The following is a 17,808-nucleotide window of genomic DNA, read 5'->3' on the forward strand; positions in this document are numbered from 1 at the left end:
CCTTTGTTTCAAATCTTATAGCTCCTTGATCGTCATGTTTGCAAATGTCCATGAGGCACATAATAAGACAAAAGAAGACAAAACAGCAGAAGGGGGTCCTTAATGAACCGTATTTGTCTTTTTCTGCCTGCAGCTTCCTGCTGTTCTGTGACTGTACAGCCACAGGTCACTGCTCAGATTGTAGTCTGTTTCCTCAGAAGGGTCCATGTTGTCTCTTTGCATCAAACTCAAATGTGTTGGTTAAATTAAATGTGTGAAAGCATCTGGTTTAAGGTCTCTCAGCAAAAGAATTAAAAATTAATCCCCAGTTGCTCAGACGTTGTGGGAGTTCAGACACGGGGCTCGCTGATGATTGATATTTGACCAGGTTAAGATTGCATATTTTGAATTACATCATTGTACATGTTTGGAAAATCAAACCTGGATGGATGGATGACCAGATTAATCAGTCTCCACTATTTCCCTCTGTTTCTGTGGCAGATACAAATATTTAATTAAAACGTTTTCAAAAAGGACCTTGTCAGGCAAGGAGTATCCTAACAATGTTGAACATTTGTACAAAACTGCTCACAAGCTCTTAACTGACATTAAGTTGCTAGTAACAAAATACCCACATTTGTAAAATGCTGCAAATTGCTTCCTCCTTTCCTTTTGTGGTGGAAAACTTCTTCCTTTTCCCTTTGCCAGACAGAAAAGGAAAACTCTGGTAACAGATTTGATTTGATCAAACTCCTCCTCAAAATCCTCTCTGACCCAACAAGACAAAGAGAGATCAGGGTTAACCAGCAATCAAAGTCTCATGAACATTTTTCAGCTGTTGCCTCATCCATGTTGGTGTCTAACAGTTTTACATTGAAATGTTTGCCAGAAGGTTTGTTTGAAGGTTTGAAGGTTTATAGCTCCACTGCAAACAAACTTCCAAGGTGTTGTTAGTTTTGGAATCAAGGTAACGTTAATGACCAATTCTCAACTGAAAGAAAACCAGAAAAATGATGAATAATTAAGACAATCGAATTCATTTGATAGTGACTGTTCACTGGATTTGGTGGTCTCCTGAGTCTGAGTCCTTTCTTTACACATGCACAGATTCCATTTCATCCAATCAAGGTTCCAATTGAAATAATTGAAACTGCTACAGCTTTAAATCTATAATGACTAATTGTTTTGATTAAGCCACTGATATTAGTATCACCTGCCTGGGAACCAGAGCCAACAGCTTAAATTTCCAGCAGTACTTAATGGAAAGTCTCAGCATCACTAGTCACTAAATCACAAAAGATTTGATAATAATACAGGTAATATTGCAACATTTTCCTGTGAAATGTAGTGGGATGGTATAAAGAAGCATAAAAGGAAAATATTCATTTGAAGCACAAGTACCTCAAAATTGTACTCACCTGCAGTACTTAGTCACTTTCCACCACTGGTTACAGTGCTATTTGATGAGTAGCTGTTGCATCTCAAACAAATTGTGAAGACAAACCTCAATTCAAAAGGCTTTATTTTCAAACCAAACTTTATTTATAGAGACAGCTGCACCAGTTCATTTAAAAAAAAGTCAGATTAAAAATGAACTTTCTTTAAATATCCATGAGTCTCACATGAAACTCCCATGCAACAAATAAACAACTTCATAACCCTGTGAGTTGTGTTTACCCTCAAAGCGTTCATTTGTTCGTCCTCCTCAGTTTATGTGAGCTGAAGCCCTCTAGTGTTCAGTGTGAAAATGCACCAGTGCAACCATTCTTGGTAAAATAAAGATGCTGAAAAGAGTCAGTACGTGTTTTGTGTGAAAAGGGATTTTATTTGTATCACAAAAAAATGAAAACAATTAATATTCATCATGAAATGGATACTCTGGATGGTCGCTCCACCTGTGTCGAAACAAAAAATATATCTGAGCATGACGATGAGGATTTATTAGTCTTTCACTAGTCGCATTACACATTAAAAATAACAGAAGACAATGCATTATAAACTCCAAATTTACATCAAGATTATTAGATCCAGCTCACTTTTAAACTTCTTCAAACTTTATTGTCAGCATATTTTTACATACACCAAAATTCTTCTCTGCCCTTAATCCATCACACATGCAGCATGCACTGAAACACACAGGAGCAGCCATGTGAGGCGCGCAGGGAGCAGCTGGGGGGTTAAGTGCCTTGCTCAAGAGCACCTCAGCCGGGACTAATGGAGGGGGGAGAGCGTTGATTAATCACTCCACCTCTCACTCCCACCCATGTTTTCCTGTTGGGCTGGGGGGGAATCGAACTCGGGACCCCCCCGGTCTCAAACCGCTTGTCGTGGCTGCCCCTTTTGATTGTAAATTTCCCCATAAAAACTTGTACTTACATCAGTAGCTCCACAAAACGAATGTTTTTGTTCAGTGCTTCAATGGCTTTCATTTCTTCTTCAGTGAGTGAAAAATCAAATATCTGGGGGAAAAAAAAACAAAACAAGAATTTGTTTTTACTGAAACTACCTCATAAATCACGTGTGCGATAGGAATTTTGGCAGTGTCTTGCGGACAAATCCATCGACTGTGTGCCTCATAGGATTTTGGTAAACTCACGTGGAAGTTGTGTTTAATCCTCTCCGGGCTGAAGCTCTTGGGGATCACTACGACTCCTCTCTGGACATTGAAGCGCAGCGCCACCTGGGCGCTGCTCTTGTTGTACTTTTTCCCAATGGATACAAGGAGCTCATCCTCCAGCAGGGGGGGACATTTCAAATTCACCCTAAAGCAGAAACAAATAAGAGAATACGAAGGAAGCTTTTCATCAAAGTTTTTATGTTTATGCATCCTTGGTAACAATAATAATGCTGCATTGTTCAATTTTGGACACTTTATGTGTCATGCTACCTGCTTTTGCTCTTGATTTTGTCTGTTTACTTAACTTTTCAATTTTGAACATCAGTTCCTCATCTACTGGCTAATAAATCATCTCATGTGATGTCTTCATGACTTTTTTTTGGGATTTCTTTTGTTTCCGCCCTTCCTTGACTGAAATACCATGAGGAACAAACATTAAAAGATACCAGCTGCCAACTGTTTCTGTTTAACAGTTTAACACAAGCCTTGAAAAGTGCATATCTTTAAGTACATACCAGGATGCATCTCTGGAGGAGCCAATTGGGCAGTATCCAACGATCACAATGCCATGCTGACGACAATAATCCAGAAGCTTGGGTTGCGTGAAATATGGATGACATTCAACCTACAGGTGAGTAGAAAGAAAATACACATTTGGCCCAAAATGGTCTGACATTACAGCACCCTGGAGTCGTACTAGCCAGAATAAAATTGTGTGGGAATGGAAAGAAAAATGTCTGTCGAGACAAGAAGGTCCATCTGATATAAGTCTGCGGTGTATTAAGCATAACATATAAACAACCAAAAGAATACACAGTTGTACAGCACCATCTAATGAAATGTAATGTGTGTGGGAATATCAACTTTTATTCCAAGTAGTTATAAATGGACCAGCTGAGGACCGATAAACTGCCTCCAGTCATTTCACCAAATAATGTTAAATCCTTTGATCAACTAACTGTAATTAGCTCCGTTTGAAGATGTCAATATATTTCTTTATGGACAATTTAAATTACGCTCAAAGTAAACAATCCTTTTTTTGTTAATAGCCTTTGCTGTATTAAACTGCTGTACTACATACATGCTATCTCTGATGCCACTGTCAGTGGGGGTCTAAAGAGACAAGTTGGGGTCACCTGGTTGGAAACGGGTTTGTGTTTGAGGCCCGGTTTATTGAGCAGCAGTTCCAGCTGTCTGCGGTTGAAATTGGAGACTCCCAGAGATTTGACCAGGCCTGCGTCTTTGCAAGCCTCTAAAGCCTGTTGAGACGAAAAGATTTACATCCTCTCAGTGACTGATAGTGATTATCTTTGCAGACAGCACAATGAAGAGGACAAAACAAATCTTTGAACACAGCTGACACTGTTCTTCACAGAATTCCTTTCTATTCATTATTTATTGTTATTCATTTTATTGGAACACTCATGACCATCACAAACACTGCTAAGATACACAGGAAAAAACAGCCGATCCTTCAAGGTGGAGAATAGACAACCGGTTTTATGCACAGCTAAATAAAATAAAATTGTAGCTTTACACATTACACTAAACATCACCATTAAGAAGATTTTTGTTCAACATCCAGTAACACAAATGCATTTCCACTTTATGAATGTTTTTAATCCACTTTATGTTTCTAAGTCTTTCTTATGTAAACAAATGAAGCAAAAGTGACACAAAAAATAATAAATACATGAAGTGAGAAAACACTTCATGACAATACCATATCCAGACATTACAGATGACAAGGAAAAGAGAAGAGAAATGTCAGACAAAGTCAGTAGACAGCAGGATTGTCTGTAGTGATCTCAGTGGAACTCACCTCCCATGTTGCACAGAGGTCAGTGTGGTGGTAGATGTATTTCCCATCCTGGTCTTTTGGATAGAACTCATTTCCAGGCTACAGTTTAAGCAAAATTTAATAACAATGCATTGTTATTTAAATACACACTTCCTTTGGCGGCATCGCATCTGGTGATGCTTAAAAACTGACTCTTCTTATTTCAAATCATCCTGTTTGTGAAAATTAATAACAGCTTTGCCTGAAACAAACATTCCCAGTCTGACAGCATACAGGGCGAAGTTCAGTCACCAGAAGGCTGGCTAATAAGTAAACTGCTTTTTGAGTTTGTACTACATAGATACCTTGAAGGCCATAGGAAGCTCAACAATGTAGAGATCCACATAGTCTAGTTTCAAGGCTTTTAGTGTCCTCTCCAAGGCTGGTCTCACCAACTCTGGTGGATGGAAGGTATTCCACAGCTGAAGAAGACAACACACAAGTACTTAAAAAATGTCAACTGCAAAGACTGTAAGAAAAACAGAATCAATTCTTACTTATGGATTACTTAAGATAAGATAAGATAATCCTTTATTAGTCCCATGACTGGGAAATTACAGTGTTACAGCAGCAAACAGGATATAGAGGGTGCAAAGCATGCAAGGATAAGGGAAGGGCCTGCATTCAGAAAGAATGAATACACAATACAAATACTTGACACATACAACTATACTTATTACCTTTCCACAGTAAAAGATGTCCTCTCTTCTCACAGTTCCATCAGCAATCTTCTCTCTAATGGCTTGACCCACTTCGTGCTCATTGAAATACACCAACGCCCCATCAAAGTGCCTGTAACCCACATCTATGGCCAGCTTGACACACTCAAGTGCTGTGCCTTTGGGCGTCTATCCACAGAATCCACAGAAAATGTCAACATTATTTGACCTAGTTTTGATTGCATCACACTGCAAATAATGTTTGTGCAAATAAGCTGTCCTGTTTTAATCATACGATCACATTTTATAGTAACATTTAAACACCTGTCTTTGTTTATCCAATTGCTGCAAGCTGTAAACACCTGCACTCCCACATTATGGAGAGTTCTCTTGGTAAACCAGTCACCGACAAGCCAAATGAAGAATCACACGTTATATTCTTCTCACCGTTCGAGGGTCCCCATAAGTGCCGAGTCCCAGCAGTGGAATGTAGTTCCCATCACTGAGAGGGATAGTGTGGCTCTCTGCACTTAGATTCATGTGTGTGACAATGGCAGATAAACTGAACTGCTCTCCAGTCTGCCTAAAAGGTAGTTTATAAAATGACCATGAACCTTGTACCGTGGCACTCTTACCTCCATGCACTTACGTTTGTGGTGTCTCACTGAGAGCCTTTGCAGTCAAATGCAAGTCAATGCATGACTTTTACTGGCTACAGAGTATATCTGTGGTATTGTTACTTTTACTACAAGATCTGTGCACTTCTTCCACCTCTGGGCTTAACCACCTTCAGGCTTTTTTTAAAAAAGACTTATTTTACCAATTGGTGTACATTAATAAAAACAATTTGAAATTCATTATTTTCCGAGCACGTGCTATAAATGTTTTGGGAGTGGTGATGGGTCCCAGTGATCACTAACTGCAGTTTTCAGCTCAGTTGGATGAAGTGCCAAATGAAACTCAATCGAGAGTGGATGTTGAGCTACGCCCCTGTCAATCACTCCCGTCAGTATCCGTCTTATCAGAACGCGCACTGCTTGACCCCACCCCTCTCGTGCCGCAACGAGCGCGTGCGGTGCAATTTGAGCAACATCTGCGGCACGCGAGTGTGCGACACCTTCACGCTGAGGAATTGCATTGTTTGTCCTTTGTGCTGGGTTTGTCCTCGGGTCGATTTGCTGGCGTTTTGTGAAGACGTAACATGTGAGCAGAAATATTAACACGAGCTATTATTAAACCGCGTCCTGTTTGAAGAAGGATGAACTGCGTGAGAGTGAAGAGGAACATGCAGGTGTGAGAAGATGCTCTTCTCGGGTAAAACGACTCCTGTGCCTGGTCTGGACACCTGTGCGGATTGTACACACAGAGAAATCACAAGCCCATAAGGATAAAAGTGCAGCAAATGGATGGACGCACTGAAAAACGAGAGACGGCGGGAGATGCTGCTGTCATCATCGTTGAGAACGAAGCTGAGAGCATTCCTTTGCCAGAGAAAAAGTCCGGCGTAACCTGCCAAAATTACCTGGACACTTGTCCCGTTTGCCATCTAAACTTTCACAGTCGTGAGCCCAGGCTTCTGCCATGTCTGCACTCTTTTTGCAAGAAATGTTTGCCAACGCCCTCAAGGAATTTGGCCATGACGGAGCCGCCAAACTCCCAGGTTGACACGGCGACCAAACCACGTGAGTCACTTTGTTTACAAACAATGACCGTGGGTCGATTATCGTCTCCCCTTCCATACAAGACAATGAAAATTCGTTGTGGCTCTATAGGACTGATGCGTTTAAGGACGAACATTTTACGCACACTGGTTGCCTTTTCACTATGATTAACTGATGTCATTTGTCACAAATATGAGTCTAGTGTCACTGATGTAGACCAACATGTGTGATTCTCTTTCGTCCCAGTGAATGTGATCCGCTGTCCGGTGTGTAGGCAGGAGTGTGTGGAGGTAGATGTGATGGAAAACGTCTTTGTGAAGGACTCAGTTGAGGCTCCAAGCAGCACAGTGGAGCGGGCAGTCCAGGTGAGAGAATGAGAATGCATTACCGAATGGGGGCAGCCTTGTTTCTGGTATTTACTGTAATGGCTGGAATATTCCTCACATCATTTTTCAGATTAGATCTAATTTCATTTGATCAAGCAGTACACCTCTCCGACAGCTCCGGCTCTTGTTACCTGTGTACCTACCAGCCTCTGATGCCTGTCTCCTCTGCCTGTAGCTCTGTATGACCTGTGATGACAACACTGAAGCGGCTGGGTTTTGTGTGAACTGCGTTGAGTACCTCTGTGCCACCTGTGTGGAGGCCCACCAAAGAGTCAAATTCACCAGAGACCACACCATCAGACAGAAAGCAGAAGCATCACAAGGTATGCTAATCCCTTTTCTTTGCAAATAACTTGTGGTGTTTCCATGACAAAGGAAGGAGCTATAGTGGGATCAGTGCTGCTCTCAGTTCAGTATACAATTTTTTTGTTTTCCAATGCAGTAGATTTAAGGATGCATCAAACATTTGTCTGTCAAAGATGGTACAACTGAAACATTGCTTTCCACAAAATATACATTTTTACACGGAAATCTCTCCTCTAGCTCAGTAATAAAGCAAATGTGTGGTAGCGTGTGAAAAAATCAAATCTTCTCACTATGCTAAATGATGCAGCGAGCTTCAGATGAAATTAAAACATTGAGATGTGTAGTTTCATAAGAAGAAAAGGCAAAAGTCTTACTTAGGGCATCAAATGTTAGACTGGAAGCTAGTCGCCATATAGTTCTGTAAAGCTGCTCATCCCTGAACAACGTATTAGCCTGTACCCTGAAAATATACTCCTGTGCTTGCACTTGCATTTAATGGTTTATATTTAAGTCCTTCTCCATTACACCCAGTGAAATCACCAACAGCTGCTGCAAGCGTTACCATAAGCATTAGCTCAAGGGCCAAACTAAGCTTTTGTTTTTCAGAGGGCCAGGGCATCTCGGCTCCGAGGCCGATGTTCTGCGACATCCACAAACAAGAGCCACTGAAGCTGTTCTGTGAGACCTGTGACCTCCTAACCTGTCGTGACTGCCAGCTAGTCAAGCACAAGGATCACAAGTACACTGTTTACAATATAGCACTGTCTAATTAAATCATACACGTGTATAAATTACGCCCGTGTATAAATTTGAGTATTGTTTGACATTACACTTAACAGCACTGCAGTTAAATGTGATTTGATTTAACAGAAACGTTACTATCTGAAAACTGATTTTGCATAAAAATCCATATGGTGATGTACATTTTGATATAAAAAATATCTTATGGTTATCATGATACTGATTACAACTGTATTGTTATTGTGCACTCTATGCAAGTGCCACTGTTAGTTTTCTGTACAACTCATCATCCATATCACCCAGTTGAGGGAAACAAGAGGATTAAATTACAGTAGTAGAGCACTAACACTGTGTAATCACTGTTTACTTTTCTATTGTATCCGCTGACCTAATGTTCTTTGGATTAGTTACCAGTTTCTTGAAGATGCTTATAAATACCACAGACAGCACATCGAGAGCATGACGCATCAGCTGCAGGAGAAAAAGAAACTGATTGAAGAGGTATCAAGCTCCATAAACAATGGGTATGTAAATCCACAGAATTACACACTGTATGCCAAGAATGCGAAATGCAAACAAAAGTTGAAGGCACCCGTTGTTTGTTTAGAGGGAAAAAAGGCACCTTTTGCTCTTCCATGTCCCCATAAATAAGAACAACTGTTTAAGGATAAAACCACGCCTGTCTCCAGTGAAAACATTGTCTGCAAAATATGCTTTGAAATATGTTTTGATTTATTTTGCATCTGATTTATCTAATTACATCTTGTTTTTCTTATTGTGTTTGTTTTTCAGACTCCTTCAAGTTGATCAGAACCGTTCATCCGTTCACAGCGAAATAAAGAAATCTGTCTGCAGTTTGATTCTTGAGATAAACAAGAAGGGCAAGATGCTAATGAATCAGCTTGAGGTATGACAAAATATTTTGAATAGATTACAAATATAAGAAAACAATGTTATTTATTTCTTTCACCTCATGCTGTAGACCTGTAGCTTGCTGTGGTGTTGAGTCCGTGAGAACATTACTTGCTTGCAGTCTCGGTTGATGGTTTTACCCGGAGGCCCAGAGTGCATACCCTCAAGCTGTTTGAATACTGCAGATGTTCACTTATTCATGTTTTCCAGGTTGTAACAAAGGATCATGAGAGTGTATTACGAAAACAACAGGAGGACATCGGCTATCTATCCAGACACCTGGATCATGTCATTAACTTTATAAAATGGGCCACGGCCAGGAAAGGAAGCACGGCCCTGTTGTGCTGTAAACGTTTGGTAAGGCTCGTCTGATCATCTATACTCATCACAGTCTTGTTTTCCTGACATAAAACTCAGCTCAGCCTGGTTAGGAGCCTGGTCTTGGGTGTGATGAAGTAGGAACATATGCCTTTTGTAATACTCAAGTGTCCTTTTCTAACAATTATTAATAACATCCCTTCTGTTGCAGATTCTGTTTCAGATTGGAAACCTCCTGCGGGCAAAATGTAGTACCTCATTTGTCCCGCGCAGCACTGTGCGCTTCCAGTGTCAGTCCTCTTATTGGGCCTCGAATGTTGATCTGGGTAAGACAAATAAATGTCTCTAATATTGAAGCTAATCTCAAACCTGAAACAGATTTCTTTTAGTCATTTTTCTATTTTAGTAGTTGGCCTGACCTTTATAACCAAGCCAGAATTTACTGTGCTGTATTATAAGCACATTTTAAAGACACTGTTGAACTGGTCAGTCTCCTGGCACAAGATAAAGACCAATGTCATTATGTATATAACTTACTGGGAGATGGACCTAAGATGGAATATAGCTGATGTATTTCCATAGCTTGCCACCACTGTCTTCATGCCAAATATCGCTCCTTACTTGTCTATCTTAAACTGAGCACTCTGATTAACAAAAAATTAATCAAACATTTGGATCTTGTGCGAATGCGATAGTATTTTGTATGCTCAGTGTAGTAAAACTTGACCTCAGATGTTGTCTTTCTGTCTGCTTTGTAATTTTTCTTTTTTTCATTTCCCCAAAGCTTCCCAAACTTTCTACTTGTTCCTGCCCAAACCCTCTTTTTGCCACAGTTTTGTGCACATGTTTTGTCTGTATGGTGTATTTTTCATCCCTACTTTTTATGCTTTTCCTGTCTCTGTGTGCATGTTCCCATAGGCTCTTTAGTAGTGGAGAGTGTACCAGGCCACCAGCTGGGTGGTTTTCAGGGCATTCCTCATCGTCTCTCCCAGCCTGGGCAGGTCCCCTCAGGCTCACCCCACAGCTTTGCTGTGGGAGGGCCCCACAGCACTCTGGCTCAGCTCCAGATGCAGGTTGACAAGCTAACCCCACCGACCCCCTGGCAGCCTCAACCACCTCCTCCATCGTGGGCATGGTACCAGAGTGTTCGACTGCAGCGAACTATTGGAGGGCCCCTGCAAGGAGGCTCTCTCTCCCACAGTATGCCTCCCCAGCCAGGCCGCAGGTTCATGGTCCCTCCTCCCAGCCATGTCAGCCCAACTAGCAGCTTACCAAGCCCTGGGTTTACGCCCCAGGTTAGTGTGCATTTCTGTGTGTGAGTGTGCACTTGTGTCTGTTTGACTGACAGGCCCTCTTAACAAGCACTGACAGTAGATGGCATTGTCCTAAATAGAGCTGACAGCCTTCACATCCTGGGCAATTTATGTCTTTCCTTGTCAAAATAGATTTTAGTTTCGGGCAAGCTGATGACTGAGAATCATAAAATAAAACAGCTAAGTCTGCAGTGCAACAACAACCAACATGTGACAGAGGATGGACTCAAGATTCCATAAGAAAGAGTTGATAATATCTTGTCACCCAAGTTGTTTAGTCTACTGCAAAGGGTGTTTTGGCTCCAGCTCTTAAGTATAGGCTCATTCACAGGACAGTGCTGGAGTGTGATGTGCACACATAAGTTGCATCATACTGATGTGAACAAGCTGTTATAGCTGTATGATGAACTTTGATATGTTTAACAAAGTAAAGAAATATATTTTCCCCCTCTTTTACTACAGATCATATACTTAATGATACTGTGTACTGAGTATTTTTCAAAATGTGCTGTATTCATGCTGTATGAGGTTTTGTGTTCTGGGTACTGGTAGCTGTTGTTTTTCTTCATATTCCACTATGGCACAGCCGACCTGGCATGTCTGTAATTTTAAGTGTACAGCAGGTCTTATTTCATTTTTGTTGACTTATCTTAGTGTTATTCTCTGTAGTGTAGCTGTAAGTGCAGATTCATTTAGAAAAGTAACTTTGCAGAGTTGAATAGTCAAATAATTTAGTTGAACTGAAAAGCTGACATGATGAGGCAAGTTTCAAAAATTTGCAAGTGGATTTTCATAGTGTAATGAAATAAATTAAAACTAATGGCTTTCTGAAAGGTTTGCAAAAACAGTGCCATTTCAAATCTCAGAAAGTGGTTGGCATTAATGTCCCTGAAAATATTCAAATTATGAATATTTGAAGTAATATGGCCAAACAAAGTTTAAAGATATAACATGCAGCAATGCCATAAAAAAACAACTGACACATTCATTGCAAAAGTGATTTCTTTTATCACTTAGGAGCCTCTGAAAGTGTGGTGGTGTCTATATCCACCAGTATTTCATAACTTTCATGGTATTTTGCTGTGTTGGAAGACTTCAGAGCATGAGCCTTTGTGCAACACTGTGTAGCCCCCAGCCAAGAACAGTGTGAGGTCAAGACTCTATAAAAACATAGTGAACAAGCTCACTGTTTCCATCTCCCTGTCTGTCATAAAGAGATGACACATCTGTGTGAGCTACACACAGGCAGGCAGGCAGGCTGAGCAGAGGCACACAGGGAAGGGATGAAACCTGCACATCAACTAAAATATATCACTTTTAAGTATATGTTCGTATGGCTCTTGTAGCAGGTGAAAGATTAGCTACACCTGCAAGACTACAACAGACCGAAAACACATCTCAGACACGTCAGCCTGGAACAGCCTGGAGTGTTTCGTTTATGGTTTACTCCTCTCTGTTCTGGTTGTTGCCAGTGGATGTTAACCCACACAGCTGACGACAGAGTGTTGAAAGATCACCCTTTCATCTCCACCTCAAATGCCTGTAGACACTAAAAGGAATGTAGCACAAAGATGGTGGCAGCATATCTACCATCCTTCTGTTTCTCTTTCTGCCATTTGTAGCCTCAGAGTGGAACTGAGAGCAGCTCCAGTTACCAATCCAAACCTGTAGATGTATTTTCCTCTTCACCTGTGTTCACCAATATGACACTGCCCATCAATGGTGGCATCAGTTCGCCTCAGTCCCAACACGCGGCAAGTAACTTCTTCCATTAATGTAAACTAATTAATGTACATTATATTTACAGTGTAGTAAACAACATGTAATGGTGTGTTTAGATTGAGCCCACGTATCTGAACAGGAAGAGTGTAACAGGTGGTCCAGTATATATGCTGAAACCCAGCTATCCCCTGACCATGCCCTCTTCTTTGCCACACAGAAATGGTATGTTAGTGCCATCAGTGTGATTTGTATTTTCACAGACTGCATGTATTGGTGTATTCTTGAAAAAGGTAAACACAGATTTTAATTTCTCTCAAGTGCAAGGACAGCAGCATTCAGCAGAGTACGCTGCTGTATCGCAGGAGGAGAAACCAGGGTAAGGAGACTACACATACAGATTCTCTATGTCCTTCTTTAAATGTTGTGTAGCTCTGAACAGTACTGCCTTCACATAAGACAAGCCACTTTGTGATGTCTAATTGGTTTTGTAACATCTAATTGGTTTTTGCTTTGCTTCCAAGGACTGTTTGCCTGAAAGCTCCAGAAACACACCAGACTAGTGCAGAAGTGGGCCCAGCTGTCAAGAAAAGACGGAGGTTGTCACCAGGGCCCATCATAGTCATCAAAGATGAGCCAGACAATGACAGTAACTACGTAAGGAAACAATAAATTATAATGGAAATCCATTGACTATTCCATATATACTGTGGATATGAATTTAGGTGGATTCACATATTTTTCTGTAGCAAGGCTGCATTTTTAGTGTGAATCTGAAGGGAAATTGCAGCTTACTAGTTAGTAGTTTTGATCACAACACACAGCACTGCTCAGTCAGCTAGATTTTCTAAACCTCTGTTTAAGAAGAAGGGCATCTGACATCAGTACAGCACAGCTTTGAGTCCAAAGCTGAGTCAATTTATTACACTCTCTGTGTTTGGGGACTTCAGGTACAAACCAACCAAAGAGCCAACCTCCCTGACAGCACAGATGACCAACCCCAAATCAGCACCCATGATGAGGGGAACAAAGTCCCAACTCTTCAAAGCATAGACGACAAACCACACACCTTTTCACACTCTCCAAGCAGTCCACAGAACCAGAGTAACGCTAATGATCCTGATCACATCCGTTCACTGGGAGGAGAACAGCGCCGAGCTCTGCTGGAAGATTTTAATGAAGTCTTGTGTGCTGTGTGTGAGACTGGGGGAGAGCTGTTGTGCTGCGTTAATTGTCCCAAGGTTTTTCACCTTTGGTGCCATGTTCCAACTCTCCACAAATCTCCCAGGCAAGCTCTGTCAAGAGAAGTTTATTTATCACTGGTCTCAGATGGAAACCTCATAACTCATGGTTTTTTTTTTTAATCTAATTTTCATGTTTCTTCTAGAATCGAGGAATTATGGTCCTCTGTGGGATGAAAAAAGATCCTTCACTTTTTGAGAATGAGGCTGTTGAGGTTTTCATCTGACAGCAGCTTTATACACTTGTTAATGTATGCGCCTACTTACTGGCTTTAGTGTTAAGTGTCTGGACTGTCTCTTTTCAGTGGGGAATGGTTTTGCTCTTTCTGCCGAGATCTGTTAATGCCTGAGATGGAGTATGAAAGCGAACCTGAAGCCAAAACAGTAAAGAAGGAGCCAGATTCTGAAGGAGGATTTCCCACTGAGGATAAGCGAGTCAGTGCTCTTTTTTTAAATGACAACAAAAATTTGGGCACAATAAAGATCATAGAATTATAGTTATTATAGTAAGAAATGGTTAGATTGGCACAAAGTTAAGTTGAATGTTTTGCTTTTCTGGTTAGCAGTGAAAACAGCAGTGAACAAGGCCTATCATTTCATTCAATTCAATTTCAGTTCAGCTCTATAAATTTATTCATCCCAAGCAGGGCAATTCAAAATATTCATAGGTGCACAGACATGTCATTATGATAGGATTATGATAATATGAGCATTGTCAATGCCTAAATTTTTCTTTTTGATAGGACACACCTTAACCCGGCACATCTGAAAGTCTGTAGTTTCATCCACTCTGATTCTTTTGGAGCTTGTTAGTGTTTGCATGTGATAGTTGGCACACAAAGCAACATCCTGCTCCTCCTGTTCCTTAATTGGACAGAATCCCTCGGATTTGAAGCTCACACATTGACTACCTGGACAAACTCACATCTTCATCTTCCCGATTGAGTGGTGTAATTTGTAATTAAGTTTGCTAAAAACAAACAAACAAAATATTTTAGCAAATGTTTGGAACATATGTAGGATCTGGATGGACAGCAAAGTGGTTTTCAAAGTTTATAGTTTTTATTATTGTCCAGCAACTGTGTTGTGCTGTACAAGAACATCTAATAATAGTAATATTGAAGAAAATATTAGATATACTGAAACTGTGCATTTTCTCTTTTTAATGCAATGTTTGAAAAGCTCTAAGTGTTACAGATGACACAAAGTAGATCAGCATCAGATAAGTGAGATGCAAATCTCACTACTATGCTACTTGTGTCAGGTTTATTTGAGCTGTATGTGGTTTCTCGGTTGAGGTGTGTTAAATTAATGTGTTTTTCTGCCGCTGCAGAAGTGTGAGAGGCTGTTGCTGCACTTGTTTTGCAGTGACCTGAGTTCATACTTTCAAGAGCCCGGATCCCCCTCGGTGAGTGTGGCTGACTACAGGTGAAAAGTTCACAGGATTACTGTCATATGGAGTTACTGTAACAGTAATTTTAATGATGTGTAGTATTTAGTGTTTATCAGTAAAGACAGAGAGTCTGAGGCAGAGCTACTTTAATCAGGTGCAAATATACAAGAATTTGTCATGCTGACACAGAACCTGGCGTATTTTGTTCATGCACAGAGTGGGTGAACGTTAACAATTACTAATAATTGACTAAAGACTAAAAACTGTACACACATCAATATATTTGCGTGCAACACTTAACCATAGTGATCATTATAAACTTCATATACATTATGCTTATAAACCTTCACATAAAACATGAGGCGAAAATCTATAACCTCTTGTGCACAATGTTTTCATGTATTAGTTTATAAATATGAGATATTAATCATCATTTCAACATCTTTCCTTTAAGTTTTGTTGCTTGATTATCTCTTCCTTTCTAAATACTGTAGGTACATGCTAATAACAGGCTGACCACAAATGGACCAATGACTCTTTCCACTGTGAAAAAAAGACTGGAGGCTAAGCAGAGTCCGTACTACCAAAACCCTGCAGAGTTTGTATCAGACGTCAGGCTCGTCTTTAGGAACTGTTTAGTCCTCGGTGAGGTAATGTAGAAAGCTTTGTTTGCAAAAGCACTTTTTCTCAGCACTGTTCATTATCATGTCACCTTGTAACAAGACGTTATGCCCTCCCCCTTGCTGCATTGCAGGAAGACACAGAGGTCATCATGGCTGGCAGGAAGCTTAAAGAGCTGTTTGAAGAGCATCTGAGGATCATCTTCCCTGACCAGACCTTTCCAGAAATCAAAGTGGAGATAAACCCTGCTGCCCATTCTGACTCTGAACTCTCATCTGATGACAATATATCCCAGCCTGTAAAGCTGCAGCATACGTGAGGCGTTTGTATCGTACATGAATCTTATTAAAGGAACAGTTCACCCAAAAATGAAATTATCTACTCACCAACATGCCAGTGGAAATTCTGGTGAAGATTCTTAGTGCCACTAAACATTTCTGCAGCTTCACAGCAAAACAGCTTGACAGGTTTGATGAAGATGGGTGTTTGTTTAAAAATGTGCAAAAAAAAAAAAAAATCAAGATCAGCAAGAACATGCAATGTTTGCATACCACAGTGTTTACCTTCTACCTGGGGTCAACTCTGCCAGCACCAGCTAATATACACTTTATTACAGACATCTATGATGCATAATTACCTTCAGATCAGCAAAAATGTTTTATATGTTTATGATTAAATTGTATTACAAACATACAGCTGTGATGCAGGGCACCAAGTTAGTTATATTTTCTGGACTAAACTGCATTACAGCGATTGTATTCACTCTGACTAAACCTTGGAGATTTAGACCTTCATGAAAACAGTACGTACATGCTGCACATCTGGGTGTTTACAGGGTAAAGCTGATTATTGTAAGCAGTCTTTTGTTTTGGCTAAGTTACCAACTCAAGTTAACCATTTGCTCTTAACACGTGATGAGTTTTGCTCACAGCTCATCACCACCGAGCTAACAGATGGTATGGTCGGGTCTGGTGTGTTTTTCCTGTTTCGCTCTCCATGTGTAAATATAGCAGTGATCAGAGGAAGGACGATATTCATGAGTTTTAAAGTTTGTTGTCTTTCTTATGTGGAATCAGATGTGTTGAGGCCAGTAAAATGAAAACGTCTCAGGAATCAAAACTGTTTGATAAAAAGACAAATTGATGAAGATGTTCAGTTGTCACAAAATATGTCTGCTTGATCCAATCTTCAGTCTTTATAACACAGGGCACAGCTACAGATTTAATGTTAAGAATGTCAATGTTATGTGTAATTTTATTTATTTATTTATGTTTATTTTAAAAAATTATGTTATTGTGAAGAGCTAAGCAAATGTTTTGTGAGGCTCAACATGTCTTCAATACACTCACCATTATAAGAGCCAGACCCTTTACTGTAGCCATAAACCTGCTTGCATGCAAGCCAACCTGCAACCTGTTTTCAGGGTACAATAAAACACGATACTCCTCCTGCACCCAGTAACTGCACATTAATGGAGTCAATAATGTCATACATAAAAATAATACTACTTGTAAGTATTACTACCTTTATTACAGTTTACACTTTATAGTTAAGCAAAGCCGCATTCTCCTTTGAAGAGTTTCTACGTTTGTGCTGACTAACAATGGACAAGTTCTCTGGGCCCCACAGGGCAGCCCAATGACTGCCTGCCTGTGTTAGTGGCTTTCTGCTGATTGACACAGATGTGGCAAGACAAGCTTTGTTGAGCTTCAAAGGAACTGTACTGCACCCCCTGCAACAAGATTAACACTGTTTGAATGCAGTCCAATTTCCTCCACCTGTGAACTAGAAGGTCAATTCATTTTGCTACTCCTTGTTAAAATCCAAATGTAGAATGGCGGTGACGAGGGTTGGTAGTTTCTGGAGGCGAGCAGGCGAGGGAAAATATCCTAAGATGTTCACTGTGCTCTTGGCAGCCAGGCTTGGAGCCTGGCACTGGTCTGGCTCTCTGCTCTTCTTCATTGGGCCATATGGCCTGGAAAAGGTCTATTATCTCTTTGCTGCATTACACTAAGATAAGATTACAAGCAGGTCAGCAGTAAAGGGGTGCTCTGTTGTTGTGATAGCTGTTACATTACAAAGGTGTTTGCCACATACTTAAC

General features: G+C 40.5%; 2 protein-coding genes across 2 annotated transcripts; one reads left to right on the plus strand and one right to left on the minus strand.

The window, feature by feature from the left end:
- Positions 1–1,721: 1,721 nt before the first annotated feature.
- On the minus strand, positions 1,722–5,703 carry LOC124062333 (aldo-keto reductase family 1 member D1-like). Its single transcript, XM_046395008.1, has 9 exons — positions 5,543–5,703; positions 5,117–5,284; positions 4,742–4,858; positions 4,419–4,496; positions 3,733–3,855; positions 3,112–3,221; positions 2,576–2,741; positions 2,356–2,438; positions 1,722–1,874 (listed from the first exon to the last, which is right to left on the minus strand). Exons 1-9 carry the CDS (start codon positions 5,633–5,635, stop codon positions 1,832–1,834), a joined length of 981 nt encoding a protein of 326 aa, XP_046250964.1. The 5' UTR covers positions 5,636–5,703; the 3' UTR covers positions 1,722–1,831.
- A 459-nt stretch (positions 5,704–6,162) lies between these two features.
- LOC124062332 (transcription intermediary factor 1-alpha-like) lies at positions 6,163–17,173 on the plus strand. Its single transcript, XM_046395007.1, has 18 exons — positions 6,163–6,777; positions 7,003–7,121; positions 7,318–7,465; positions 8,055–8,187; positions 8,597–8,713; positions 8,982–9,096; positions 9,312–9,458; positions 9,631–9,745; positions 10,338–10,714; positions 12,355–12,486; positions 12,571–12,676; positions 12,773–12,830; positions 12,976–13,108; positions 13,402–13,739; positions 13,998–14,127; positions 15,026–15,100; positions 15,580–15,735; positions 15,840–17,173. The coding sequence occupies exons 1-18, from the start codon at positions 6,498–6,500 to the stop codon at positions 16,023–16,025; spliced, it is 2,865 nt and encodes a 954-aa protein (XP_046250963.1). The 5' UTR covers positions 6,163–6,497; the 3' UTR covers positions 16,026–17,173.
- The last annotated feature ends 635 nt before the right edge of the window (positions 17,174–17,808 follow it).

This window comes from Scatophagus argus, chromosome 7, assembly GCF_020382885.2.
Source record: "Scatophagus argus isolate fScaArg1 chromosome 7, fScaArg1.pri, whole genome shotgun sequence".
In the NCBI taxonomy this organism is placed as follows: Eukaryota; Metazoa; Chordata; class Actinopteri; family Scatophagidae; genus Scatophagus; species Scatophagus argus.